At 36.0% G+C, this 15071-nt stretch overlaps 1 protein-coding gene across 12 annotated transcripts in view; it reads left to right on the top strand.

Moving 5' to 3' along the window:
* The window catches only part of ERBIN (erbb2 interacting protein), a 132570-nt gene that overhangs the window by 36993 nt on the left and 80506 nt on the right, over nucleotides 1-15071 (top strand). For 11 of the 12 annotated variants that reach the window (XM_046001062.1, XM_046001072.1, XM_046001071.1 and 8 more), the window contains exons 2-3: nucleotides 8018-8065; nucleotides 13970-14167. In XM_046001062.1, the coding sequence (XP_045857018.1) occupies nucleotides 13979-14167 (189 nt within the window). In that variant the 5' untranslated portion in view covers nucleotides 8018-8065; nucleotides 13970-13978. Of the gene's footprint in view, nucleotides 1-8007; nucleotides 8066-13969; nucleotides 14168-15071 lie in introns of all 12 variants that reach the window. The other variant, XM_046001061.1, reaches the window with a different exon arrangement.

Genomic DNA, 15071 nt, shown 5'->3' with positions numbered 1-15071 from the left:
TTTTTTGGTTAAGATTTTATTTATTTGTTAGAGAGAGGGAGCACACAAGCAGGGGGGAGTAGCAGGCAGAGGGAGAGAAGCAGACACACCTGCTGAGCAAGGAGCCTGATGAGGGCCTTGATCCCAGAACCTTGGAATCATGACCTTGAGCTGAACGCACTGCTTAACTGACTGAGCCACCTAGTTGCCCCTCTACCTTTTTTTTTTTTTTTTTAAAGATTTATTTAGGGAGAGAGAATATGCCAGTGTTGGGAGGAGGAGCAGAAAGACAGGGAGAGAGAAACTCAACCAGATTCTGCGCTGAGCACAGGGCTTCATCCCACAACTCTGGAATCACAACCTGAGCCAAAACAAGAGTTGTTGCTCAACCAACTGCACCATCTAGGTGCCCGGAACACTTTCTTCAGAAGTTTTATCCTTTTAGAGCATCAAGGCTTGAAGTCCATTGTTTTATCATCTAAATGAGGTCTAAGTACAGATGAGGCTCTGCTGTTACATTTGTAATTAGAGAAATACAAAACAAAAATACAGTGAGCTATTGTGTGCACGTACTACTGAAGAAAGAGTGGAGAGTATCAAGTGTTAGTAAAGATGTATCTGGAACTCTGAAGTGTTAAATAATAAAACCACTCTCTAAAACAACTTCAAGGGGCGCCTGGGTGGCTCAGTGGTTTAAGCCGCTGCCTTCGGCTCAGGTCATGATCTCAGGGTCCTGGGATCGAGCCCCGCATCGGGCTCTCTGCTTGGCAGGGAGCCTGCTTCCCTCTCACTCTCTCTGCCTGCCTCTCTGCCTACTTGTGATCTCTCTCTGTCAAATAAATAAATAAAATCTTAAAAAAAAAATAAAACAACTTCAAAAAATACATATAATTAAACATAGACTGTGACCCAGCAGTTTCGCTCCATGAGAACCAAAGCCTGCGTTCTTACAACACTTATACACAAATGTTATAGCACTCTTATTCAGGACAGGTTGCCTTGGCTAGGGTGTTGATTGGAAAGTAGCATGTGGGGACCTCTGCTGGGGTGATGGAAAGACTATCTGTATGTATGTAACTTTTTGACCCCCTTTATCTTAACCTACCCCCGCACTGCCGGTTCTGGCAACCACCACTCTGTTTTCTGTATCTAAGAGGGGTTTTTGGTTTGTTTTTAAATTCCACATATAAGAGAGATCAAATGGTATTTGTCTTTATGTCTGACTTATTTAACTTAGCCTAATATCCATCTATCCAAGTTGTTGCAAATGGTAAAATCTCATTCTTTTTTTTTTAATATCTCATTCTTTTCATGACTGAATAATATTTGTGTGTGTATGCACTGCAGTGAATATGAGGACTGTCTTAATTTTGGATGTAGTATTTTTGTTTTCTTCAGATAAATACCCTCAAGTGGAATTGCTGGATCATATGGCTGGGGAAGGGAACCTCCATATTGTTTTACATAGTGGCTGTACCAATTTACATTCTCACTTAAAGTCAGATGGCTTTCCTTTTCTTCATATTCTCACCAGTACTAGTTATTTCTCGTCTTTTTGATAATAGCCATTCTAAAATGCAAGATGTGATGTCTCATTGTTTTGTTTTGCATTTCCCTGATGATTAGTAATGTTGAACATCTTTTCATCTATATGGTTTTGTTTGTTGTTTTGTTTTTTTTTTTTTGAAAAGTGTCTTTTCAGATCTTCTGCCTATTTTTTATTTATTATTATTATTATTATTTTTAATGATTTATTTATTTGACAGAGAGAGATCACACGTAGGTAGAGAGGCAGGTAGAGAGAGGGCAGGGAGCAGGCTCCCTGCTGAGCAGAGAGCCCGATCATGACCCGAGCTGAAGGCAGAGGCTTAACCCTCTGAGCCACCCAGGCACCCCTTCTGCCCATTTTTTTTTCTTTAAGATTTTATTTATTTGACAGAGATCACAAGTAGGCAGAGAGGCAGGCAGAGAGACAGAGGAAGGGAAGCAGGCTCCTGGCTGAGCAGAGAGCCCAACGCGGGGCTCGATTCCAGGACCCTGAGATCATGACCTGAGCTGAAGGCAGAGGCTTTAACCCACTGAGCCACCCAGGCGCTCCCTGCCCATTTTTTAATTGGAATTTTTGTCATTAAGTTGTATGAGTTCATTATATGTTTTGAATATTAGTCACTTATGACTTATATATATTTTCTCCCGTTCTGTAGATTATATTTTCCTTCTGCTGATGGTTTCTTTTGCTGTGCCAGAGGCTTTTTTAGTATGATGTAGTCCTATTTACTTAATGTTGCCTTTGGTGTCAGATGTGAAATTTACCTAGCTTTGTTTTCTTGTATGAGTTTTATGGTTTTAGGTCTTAAATTCATCTTTTTTTTTTTTTTTTAAGATTTTATTTATTAGGAAGAGAGAGCACATGCAAGCTCAGGGAGGGAGAGGGGCAGGCACACTCTGTGTTGAGTGCAGAACATGACACAGGGCTTGATCTCATGACCCTGAGATCATAACCTGAGCTGAAATCAAGATTTGGACCCTTGAGCCAGCCAGGCGCACCCCAGGTTCAAATCTTTAATCCATTTTGAATTAATTTTTGTGTATGATATAAGATAATGGTCAAGTTTCACTCTTCTGCCTGTGACTGTAGTTTTCCCACTATCATTCATTGAAGGGACCGTCCTTTACCCGTTACGTATCCTTGGCTCCTTTGTTATAAATTAATTGACCATATATTTTGAAAAATGGCATTGGAATTTTGTTAGGGATTGCATTGACTCTTTAGATTGCTTTGGGTAGTATAGACATTTTACCCCTATTGATTCTTCCAGTTTATGATATGGAATAGCTTTTCATTTATTTGTATCTTGAATTTCTTTCATTAATGTCTTAGAATTTTTGATATTTAGGTCTTTCCCCTACTCCATTAACTTTATTCATAGGTATTTTGTTCTTTGATATAATTATAAATGGAATTATTTATTTTTCTTTCTGAAAATTTTAGTGTGTAGAAAATCAACTGATTTTTGTATCCTGCAACTTACTGAATTCACTTATTTTAACAGTTTTTTTTTGTTGGAGTCTTTAGAGTCTTCTACATATACTGTTATGCGATCTATAAATAGTGACAGTTTTACTTTTTCTTTCTTTTTTTTTTTAAGATTTTATCCATTCATTTGACAGACGGAGATCACAAGTAGGCAGAGAGGCAGGCAGAGAGAGAGAGAGGAGGAAGCAGGCTTCCTGCTGAGCAGAGAGCCTGATGCAGAGCTCGATCCCAGGACCCCGGGATCATGACCTAAGCCAAAGGCAGAGGCCTTAACCCACTGAGTCACCCAGGCGCGCCCAAGTTTTACTTTTCTTTTCCAGTTTGAATGCCCTTGCCTAATCCTCTGGCTAGGACTAGATAGCATCACTGGTGAGTATTCAAAGAACACTTAATACCTATCCTTTTTAAACTTTTCCAGGGTGCCTGGGTGGCTCAGTTGGTTAAGCAACTGCCTTTGGCTCAGGTCGTGATCCTGGAGTCCTGGGATAGAGCCCTGCATCAGGCTCTCTGCTCAGCGGGGAATCTGCTTCCTCCTCTCTCTCTCTGCCTGTCTCTCTGTCTGTCAAATAAATAAATAAAATCTTTAAAAGAATGAAATAAACTCTTCCAAAAAAAATAGAACAGGAGGGAAGTCTTGCAAACTTACTTTATGAGGCTTTTATTACCTTGAGAGCAAAACCAAAGACGCCACAAGAAAAGAAAATTATACAGCTGTATCCCTGATGAACATGGATGAAAAATTCCTGAACAAAATATTAGCAAACTGAATTCAACAATGCGTTAAAAGAATCATACACGATGATTAAGTGAGATTTATTCAGAGATGCAAGGATGGTTCAACATCCTTAAATCAGTCAGTGTGATATATTATGTTAACAAAATGAAGGATAAAAATCCATATAATCATCTTAGTAAATGTGGAAAAAGCATTTGATAAAATTTAACATCCAGTTATGATAAAAATTCTCAACAAAGTAGGTATAGAAGGAATATATGTCAATGTAATAAAAGCCATATATGACAAGCCCATAGCTAATATCCTACTCAGTGGTACAAAGCTGAAAGCCTGGGGCACCTGGGTGGCTTAGTCAATTAAGTGTCTGCCTTCAGCTCAGGTCATGATCCCAGGGTCCTGGAATCAAGCCCCACGTTGGGTTCCCTGTTCAGTGGAGAGCCTGCTTCTACCTCCCCCTCTTCCTCTGCCTGCAGCTCCCCCTACTTGTGCTCTCTTTCTCTCTCTGTGTCAATTAATAAATAAAATCTTTTAAAAAAAATAGCCAGAAGCCTTTCTTTTAAGATCAGGAACAATACAAGGATGCCTACTCTTGCCACTTTCATTCACCATAGTATTAGATTTTATATTGTTATGGCTGTTAGTTACAGGGATGTCTACAGTTTCCATACTCTAAAGAATCTGTCTATTTCATTATGTAAGTAATTTGTAGAAATGTAAAAATGGAAATTTCTGCAAACATGGCACTCTTTAGTAACTTCAATATGTTTGTCTACTACTTTATTCCACAGTAAGCTTTTTTTAAAACAGTTTAGGCTAACCATAGTTTGTTATGAAAGTTGGATTAGTAGTGCCAATATTGAAGAAAGTCTCAGCTTTCTACTCGATTAGAATCAGGCCGTTTGGGTTCAGACATTGATGTTAGTCTTATAGCCATTATAAGTGTGGAACGTAGTAGTTTGTTGCTGTATATGTTGTAGGCATGGCACGTTCTATACATTCACCTATTGATTTTGTCCTTCAGATCAAATGCTCTTACAGCATTTATAATTTTTTCTTTGTATAAATTTCTTACCTTTCTATTTTAGTATTTTTTTTGTATCATTACTTTCATTGTTAACTATTCATGTACTTAACAGTAATGGGTTAACAGTGTCCATTAAATGCCTCAGAACTAAGGATAGGTATACCAAATACAGATTAGCAAACACTGTGATAACCATGATTGAACTAAATGATTTTTTAAAATATTTATTTATTTGACACAGAGAGAGAGCACGCACAAGTAGCGGGGAGCGGCAGGCTCCCCACCGAGCGGGGAGCCTTATGTGGGACTCTATCCCAGGACCCTGGGATCATGACACGAGCCAAAGGCAGCCACCTAATTGACTGAGCCACCCAGGTGCCCCTAAACTAAAGTGATCTTAAACAACCACTGACTGTCAGGTAATAGCTGTGGGCATGCCTGAGGAGCATTTGTTGTACATTTTAACTCTTGAACTCATGTAGAAAGATTGCTTCAACATTAAAATTTCTCTCAAATCTACTTGGTTATATCATACTGATAGGAAAATATACTAATTTTTGGATTGATAGGGAAACATACTGTTTATATATATATATATATATATATATATATAAAAATTTATTCATTTGAGGCACAGAAATAGAGGCAGAGAGAGAGGGAAAAGCAGACTCCCCACTGAGCTGGGAAACCATTGCTGAGCTCCATCTCAGGATCCTGCCCTGAGCCAAAGGCAGACGTTTAACCATCTGAGCCACCCAGGTGCCCCATAACATACTATATTATTAAAAACCTTTATAGTGACTTCACTTTTCACTTGTTATAGTGATACCCAAGCTGAGAGTTTGTCAAAATAATTGTAGAGACTTGGGAGGAAGAAAGGATGGTGGTTTGAGCATAGATGAAATAAGATTGACCATGTATTGATTATTGTTGAGAATGTTGGACAAAAGGAATTACATCAGCACTTGAAGATAGAGAATCTTGAGTTTTATATCTAATCTCCAGAATAAGAATCTCCCGAGGGGGACCTGGGTAGCTCAGTCAGTTAAGTGTCCAACTCCTGATTTGGGGCTCAGGTCGTGATCTCTTGATCATGAGATTAAGCCCTGAGTTGGGCTCCATGCTCAGGGTAGAGTCCGATGGTCCTCTCCCTCTGCTCTTCCCCCCACTCTCATGCTCACTCACTCTCACTCTCTCTCTCTCCCTCAAATAATAGTGTCTTGGAAAAAAAGAATCTTTAGAAAGAAAGCACAGTAATCTATATTTTTGAGAAATACCCTATGTGAGTTTTATTTGGCTAGTTATACCTTTGCACTAAAACTATGTTTTCTATTTTCCTCCTCATGAGCAGCTTTTTTATTGGTGGACATCTTGCTAGGACAGTCTATGAATTGTTGCCCAAATCTCTTTATAAAAATTTACCAGTGGGCTCCTTTAACTATATTATTCCTATCTATTCACAAATCAAATGTTGTGACTCTTAATTTGCATTTTATTCTTGCTTCTACTTTGTCCCCACATCTCTTGACCATATTCAACTGCTTACTCAAGATCTCGCTAGAACATCTATCAGGTATTATAAACTAGTGTTTCTAAATACAGGTTTCACATCTTTCTTCTCACCTACTTGCTCTTCCATAGCCGTATTCTGTTTCAGCTTATTGGCAATTCCATTCTACCAGATTATTACATATGTAGGAGTATACTGAATGAAAAATTTAGTGACCATCTTTGCTGTACACACAGGTATTTTTTGTGACATGTACTGTAAGTGGAATTTGTGGGGAAGTTTAAACAACAGGAGTACTAAAACCATTTGGCACAGAGAAAAATAGCTTAATAAATTTAAGGTAACTAAAACTATGAAACACAAATTTATTAGCATTACCGAATTTTTAAATAAGGTTATGATATGTATACTTTTTATTAATGTTACTGTTTTGGGTTTAGGCTATTTTACTTTGCAGTACGGACTATGCAATATTTCACTTTGTATTATATCTGTAGATACAGAAAACTTCACAATGGTTTAAATAAATGGGAGTTTAGTTTTCTTATATACCAGGAAATCCGGAAGAAGACGGCAGTTAACATTGGTCCAGCTGCTCAGTAGTGCTTTTAGAAATCCCCAACTTGTTTTGTTTTTCTACTTTGTTAGCCTTATTAGTTGTTTTTTAATACTCACACTTGTTGACTTATGGTCATAGGATTGTTGTTACAGCAGTAGACATGTTTACATCTACCTCTGAATAAGGAAAACAAATGTTTGCCCATAACCAGCCCCATTCCATCCCGGAAGCAGACTTAATACGTCACTGATCTCAACTGCGTCCTCCAACCCCTGAGCCTTCCAATTGTGAATATTTAACTGGGTCTGTTACTGCCCCAAAGAAACTAAGATTTCTGTAATGGAAGGAATAGAATGTGATCAGCCGTTACCATTGTCTGCTTTACAGAACCATCAGAAACTACTAAATTTAGGGGTGTCCGAGTAGTTCGGTTGGTTAAACCTCCGACTCCTGCTTGAGATTGAGCCCTGAGTTGGGCTCCATGCTCAGCACAGAGTCTGCTTCAGATTCTCTCTCCGTCTGTCTGTCTGTCTGTCTGTCTGTCTCTCTCTCCCTTACCCTGCTCACTCTCATTTCCTCTCTTTAAAATAAATGAAATCTTTAAAAAAAAAACAAAAAAGCTACTACATTTGGGGCACCTGGGTGGCTCAGTGGCTTAAACCTCTGCCTTCGGCTCAGGTCATGATCTCAGGGTCCTGGGATCGAGCACCGCATCAGGCTCTCTGCTCAGTGGGGAGCCTGCTTCCCCCTCTGTCTCTCTGCCTGCCTCTCTGCCTGCTTGTGATCTCTGTCTGTCAAATAAATAAATAAAATCTAAAAAAAAAAAACAACCTACTAAATTTAAATATAATTGGTGATTTGAATTTATCTGCTTGGAAAAAGTTTACTGTTTTCAGTAGGTTCAGATAAATGGGATTTTAATGTTAAGTGGATATTTATTATTTGATATCGATGAGGGCTCACCATAGTTAACAAATGTATTAAAAACAATCCAGTGACTGTTAAGAAGCTAGGTATGTATTTAGAAGTTAGCAAATTTTGTGTTTACACTAGTGAATTTTTGAGAATTATAATTTACATTTTGAGGAAGGAATTTAGAAGAGATGATCCCTTAAAGTCATAATGACCTATTTTTATTGTTAATTTTGTTTTTTTTATTTTGGTTTCCATAGAATGTTGGCTCAATTAAGAAACATCAGGGAGATAAATTCAACCCAGTGGTAAGTAGCTTTAATTTCTTTTGTTAGGAAATGTTTGGCTTATTGTTATGCCTTTTTTTTCTTAGTTGGCTTCTCTCTGTCCATTTGGTAAGAATATTTTTTTTTTTTATAATTTATTTATTTTTATTTGCTTATTTACAGCATAACAGTGTTCATTGTTTTGGCATCACACCCAGTGCTCCATGCAGTACGTGCCCTCCCTATTACCCACCACCTGGTTCCTCAACCTCCCACCCCACCCCACCCCCTCCCACCGCCCCTTCATAACCCTCTGGTTGTTTTTCAGAGTCCATAGTCTCTCATGGTTCATCTCCCCTTCCAGTTTCCCTCAACTCCCTCTCCTCTCCATCTCCCCATGTCCTCCATGTTATTTGTTATGCTCCACAAATAAGTGAGACCATATGATACTTGACTCTCTCTGATTGACTTATTTCGCTCAGCATAATTTCTTCCAGTCCTGTCCATGTTGCTACAAAAGTTGGGTATTCGTCCTTTCTGATGGAGGCATAATACTCCATTGTGTATATGGACCACATCTTCCTTATCCATTCATCCATTGAAGGGCATCTTGGTTCTTTCCACAGTTTGGCGACCGTAGCCATTGCTGCAATAAACATTGGGGTACAAATGGCCCTTCTTTTCACTACATCTGTATCTTTGGGGTAAATACCCAGCAGTGCAATTGCAGGGTCATAGGGAAGGGTAAGAATATTTTTATGTCTCTTGTGTTAAGTCTGATTTATAAAGTGACTTCTGCTTATCATAACACTAAAATTCTAATGAACATTCCCCATGTTGATCACTTCCTTTTTAGAACAGGCCAGGCTTTCTTCGGTTTACTTCCTTATAATATTGTGTAATGGAGGTTCTGTTTGGTTGTTATTATGCATTCCTTTCTCTGCCATATGGTATTTACCTCTTGTACCCTCAATAAGTAAGTTCCTCCTCTTTTCTTATTAGTCAGCAGTTTTAGTCTGCTAAATTAGGGTCCATTTTTATATAGGCTTGAGGCCCACTGAATTTAATCTGAGGTCTAAACAGCTCTCTTCGTAGCCTCTGTCCACAGGAAATTTTTACTTAAAATGTAAACTGTTTTGTAGAGCATCTAATTTCCTTTTCTGAATTCATTGTCTCTTTTGAGAAGTTTTACAATTTCTGACCATCTGTCTGTCTGCAACATGATCTGTTTATGGTTAGCACTACAGAAAAACCTTGGAGGTTGTTTTAGCTTCATTAACAATTACTCTGTCTTATAAATTGCCTTATGCTTCAAGTGTGCTGCACAGATGATGGCATCTAAAATAAATACTTTTTTTTTTTTTTAAGATGTTATTTATTTATTTGACAGAGATCACAGGTAGGCAGAGAGGCAGGCAGAGAGAGAGGAAGGGAAGCAGGCTCCCTGCTAAGCGAAGGACCCCCCCCCCCCCCCCCGCCATGTGGGGCTGGATCCCAGGACCCTGGGATCATGACCTGAGCCAAAAGCAGAGGCTTTAACCCGCTGAGCCACCCAGGCACCCCTAAATACACTCTTTTAAATACATTTATTTGGTAATAAACATTTCATGCCCTTTATTCTCAGCTAGCATTTATACTCCCAAATCCATTATGATTCAGAAATTTTTAGGCCACATCTTTCAAGTTCTTGGGTACTATCATATTACAAAAATATAAGCACATAGTATTTATAATTTGATTAACCAGAATATTTTCAAACACCAGACCAACACTGTCTCACAGAAATTTCTGCACCAAGAGAAATGTTCTCTTTCTTCTCTGAGTATGGTAGCCACTAGCCACACATGGGGCTATTGAGCTTTTAAAATGTGCTTAGTGCAAGAAACTAGATATTTAATTTTATTTTATTTAACTTGAATTTTAAGTTTAAAATGGTTAAGTTAAAATGGCCGCATGTCTAGTGGCTGCCATATTGGAAAGAGCAGATTGAGTTCCCTTAAAACTGTTCTTAAATGTCCTCTTAACTCATTATCAGTTGAAATCTTATAATCTCTTGAGCAAGAAATTTCATATTCATTTTTGGAATCTTTTATTTTGGAGATGTCATAAGCACACAAGGATAAGCTGAATTACCTTTCAGCAATGAAATTCTTATTAGATCAACAAAACTGCTTATTCTGATCAGTAAAACACACCCACATATAAACATAGATTATTAATAAATATTCAGTAAACTTTTCTGAATATTTGCTGACAAAGTCTTTTTTTGTTTTTGTTGAAGTGTAATGGACGTAGCATTATATTACTTTTAGGTGTACAGCATAATGATGATTCAGTATATGTGTGTATTGCTAAGTGTCCACCATAATAAATCTAATTAACATCCATCACCGTATGTAGTTAAAAATTTTTTTTCGTGATATGAGAACTTTTAAAATCTACTCTTTCAGCAATTTTCAAATACGCAGTACAGTATTAATAACTGTAGTCACCATGCTATGTGTTATATTTCCATGAAACAAAGATTTTATGTAGAAACTTTAATGTTTGACATCATAGTGTAGTGGAGGAAGAATTTTTCCTTGACCCTCTCAGGTTCTTTGGCTGGGTCTGAAAACTAACCTTACAAAAACAGTTTTAACAGGAGAAAGCATGCAAATTTATTTCATACAAATTTAAATGGCACAGGAGCCTTTACGAGGAATTATGACGTAAAGAAACCATTAAAACTTATTATATTTATGCTAGATTTAATGAAGAGTATAGACTTGGGTACAAGTATGATAGGTCAGAGTATGACGTAAGTGTAGTAAACCGGGGGGAAGTTAAGTAAAGCCCATTTGTTAGGATTCTTCTCCATTCTTGAGAGATTGGGCTGCTCTTTTCCTCCAGGTATAAGGAAGGCACCTCTCACATGAGGATTTTATGACCTATTTCAGTGGAGAAGTTAAAGGGAAGGCCAGCATGACCTTCCTGCTTCTGCTGTTTTCTCACATTCCTTCAGTTGAAAGTATTCAGTATGTCAAGGTACCGTATTTGAGTGGTGTGTTCTGAACCCCATCAGTATTTTTTTTTGTAAGCCCTAAGAGAGAAGTGCCTAATAAAGACCTATTGATATTTTAATCATCTTGAGAACTGAGTTCTAATATATCATTATGAATTGAGAAGTAGTATAAGGCAATAAGAGCACAGAAACAGTTTCTTTATGGAAAAATAGGGATAATAGTACATTCTTAGGTATATGAGTATGAAATGAGAATATGCGTATATTATCTAAGAACTTAGCACAGTGCCTGGCACATGGTGATTGACTAAGAATAGTCCTATTTTTAAAAAGATTGCAAGGGAAATACTTAGTTGTCAAACACTCTAAGAATATCATATAATTTGAAATAGAAGTTGGTAGCAGTGCCTTGCAGAGCCATATTGAAGCCTGAGGCAAAAGAAAAAAATAATACCAGTCCTGTCCTTATTTAAAAGTTAGTCATTTTGTTCATAAACAGATTAATTTTCGGTGATTTTAATTAAAAAATAAAGCATTAAAATATTTAATTTAATTTTTTTTTGGTGGCTCCTATTTTGTGCTTGAGGCAGTTTCCCTCACTGGCTTCAATATAATCTTGGCTCTGGTTAGAAGTATTCTATTACTCTAATTGTCTTCTGATTAAGGCAAGAATTTATATTTTACAAAGAGTTCAAAGAGTTGTTAACGGATTAACAGTCATTCTTAACTTATTGAAGTAGGCTTGTCTTTGGTAATATAATCTTAGACTTGTTGGAATTAACCTATGGATAGGTTAAAATTAGCCTGGAGAATTTTCACTAATTCAGAACTAAACCTTTCTCCCATTTAGTTTGAAACAATGAGGTCTGTATATACTTTATTGAAGCAAGTTTATTCTCTAATGTGTAACCTTACACAAATGTAGGACCTATAAGCTCTTTAGAAAAATTAAATTTTTTAAAAATATTTAATTGAAATAAAATACACTTGACATGTATTGAAATTTTGATGTGGAAGAGCCTTGGAAAGTTAAAGGGGTGATAATTTTTTTTTTCTTCTTTTAAAGAGTTTATTTATTTATTTGACATAGAGAAAGAGAGCGAGAGCAGGAACACAAGCAGGGGTAGTGGGAGAGCGAGAAACAGGCCTCCTTCGGTGTAGGGAGCCAGATGCAGGGCTGGACCCCAGGACACTGGGATCATGACCTGAGTGGAAGGCAGAGGCTTAATCCATTGAGCCACCCAGGTGTCCTGGGGACATGATTGTGATGGCTCATTACCGAAGACCTGAAAATATCTTTGCATATATAATATATAATAAATATATTATATTAATAAATTTATATTTATATTTTATATGCATTATTTATTATATATAATATATTATTTATATTATATATAAAGTATATGTTATATATAATATATATTTATAATATGTATATTTATAAATATAAATATATTTATGAATATATTAAATAAATATATAAAATAAATATAATATATAATAAATTATATTATATATAAAATATGTTTATATTTATTTATATTTATATAATATATATTTATGTTTATATTTCTATAATAAATTTATTATATATATTTATATATGTATTTATTTCTATATTATATTTATATAGTAAATATAAATAAATAGTAAATATATAATGTATAAATAAATATATATAATATGTATAAAATATATAAATATATATAATTATATATATATTGAAAAGAGCAGATTGAGTTATACATATTGATATATATATATTGAGTTATATATAGATTGAATTATATATAATTATATAATATAATATGATATATAATATATATTATATCATATCATATTATTATATATTTATATATTATATATTTATTATATATTATATACTATATATTATATATTATAAAATATATAATATAAATATAAAATATAAATATAATATTTATAAATTTATAATAATAAATATATATATTATATATAACATATACTTATTTGAGAGAGAGCATGAAAAGGGGGAACAGAGGGAGAGAGACAAGCAGACTCCTTGCTGAGCAGGGAGCCCAACTGAGGCTTGATCCCGGGACCCTGAAATTATGACCTGAGCTGAAGGCAGATGCTTAACTGACTGAGCCACCTAGGTGCCCCCAAATTCTTTTTTTTTTTTAAGATTTTATTTATTTATTTGACAGACAAGTAGGCAGAGAGACAGGCAGAGAGAGAGGAAGGGAAGCAGGCTCCCCGCTGAGCAGAGAGCCCGATGAGGGGCTCGATCCCAGGACTCTGGGATCATGACGTGAGCCAAAGGCAGAGGCTTTAACCCACTGAGCCACCCAGGCGCCCCGGAGTCCCCAAATTCTTAATGTAAAAATAGTTCTTACCCATGGGGCGTCTGGGTGACTCAGTGGGTTAGGGCTTTGCCTTCGGCTCAGGTCACGATCTCAGGGTCCTGGGATTGAGATCCGCTTCCACCTCTCTGCTTGGCGGGGAGCCTGTTTTCCCCTTCTCTTTCTGCCTGCCTCTCTGCACGCTTGTGATCTCTCTCTGTCGAATAAATAAATAAAATCTTAAAAAAAATAATAGCTCTTACCCAGAAATTAAAGAAGTATCTTTGTTGTATTAGGGTTTTTCTAGTTGAGAGTAAGCGGGACTCGTAAAGCATGTTTCTTACAGAAGCATGTAAATAAGTATTTAACAGGTCATTTTTTAAAGTACAGAAGTACTTTCAGTACATGAAACAGTAGTTTCATTTGAAATTTAGTATATATAAATGTATATAAATTTTGACAGTAGCAGTATGTTTAAATGTATTCCATTGAATGAGTATAAAGAAGGATGTACTTAAATTTGCTACATAGATTGTGATAAATGAGTTGTTATTTTGGGTTAAATTGTTGGTTATAATGTGTGTTTTAACTAAGTGTATTTTTATTTCAATATTGCAGTGTCTAAAAATGACTACAAAACGAAGTTTGTTTGTGCGGTTGGTACCATGTCGTTGTCTACGAGGGGAAGAGGAGACTGTCACTACTCTTGATTATTCTCATTGCAGTTTGGAACAGGTTCCCAAAGAGATTTTTACTTTTGAGAAAACTTTGGAGGAGCTGTATTTAGATGCTAATCAGATTGAAGAGCTTCCAAAGGTATGTTCATACTGTCTTAAGAATTGTCTTTGGTTAAAAAAAAAAAACAAAAACTACATGTTTTTTAAAGACACAGAGATATAAGGGTGCATGAAGATTGAATAAGAGGCTGGAGAAAGAAAAAAAATGTTTCATGTTTCCATGACGTAGAGGAATGTAATATTTCTATCCCATATTTTGTAGTTGAGAGTTCTGCTTTTTCTAATTATTTTTAGGGTTAAAGGCTTTTATCAAAGAAGCATGTCTTGATTTGGTTAATATACTTCCCTGGAATTTCATGTATTGTATTTGTTTAAGCTTTTTTAATGGAGAATTTCAAACAAATACAAGAATAGAAAGAATGATCTTGGAAAAAAAAAAAAAGAATTGTCTTTGATTATTTTTATGCAAGAAATACGATATCCCTGGTATAGCCATAATGCTGCCAATATGTTTGTGTTTCCATTGTTTCTATTTTTTTTCTTTTTTGGTTTAATTTTATTTTAGGGTATGTAACAGAAGTTGAAAGAATTTTTTTTAAAGATTTATTTATTGAAAGGGAGCACGTGAACAAGAAGAAGGGCAGAGGGAGAGGGAGAATCACACATAGGTAGTCTCTGTGCTGAGCCTGGAATCCTACATAGGGCTCCATCTCACAACCCTGAGATCCCAACCTGAGCCAAAACCAAGAGTTGGATGCACCTCCAGTATTTTTTAAATAGAATTTTAACTTTTGTTTCTTCAAGTTAATTGCTTGAGTATTTGAGCAAGTTTTAAGTTAAAATTTTGTATTTAATTTCCATTTTTTGTAGCCCCTATGGTAGGTAAGACTACAAGATTTCTGAAGCCAATAGATTTAGCTGGACAGAAATAGAAATTAATACTTTTCTTTTTCTAGTTTTAATAAGACATTGATCTACATTAT

This window comes from Meles meles, chromosome 3 (assembly GCF_922984935.1).
Source record: "Meles meles chromosome 3, mMelMel3.1 paternal haplotype, whole genome shotgun sequence".
In the NCBI taxonomy this organism is placed as follows: domain Eukaryota; kingdom Metazoa; phylum Chordata; class Mammalia; order Carnivora; family Mustelidae; genus Meles; species Meles meles.
The sequence above is the reverse complement of the archived record's forward strand: the minus strand, read 5'-3'. Positions and strand labels throughout refer to the sequence as shown.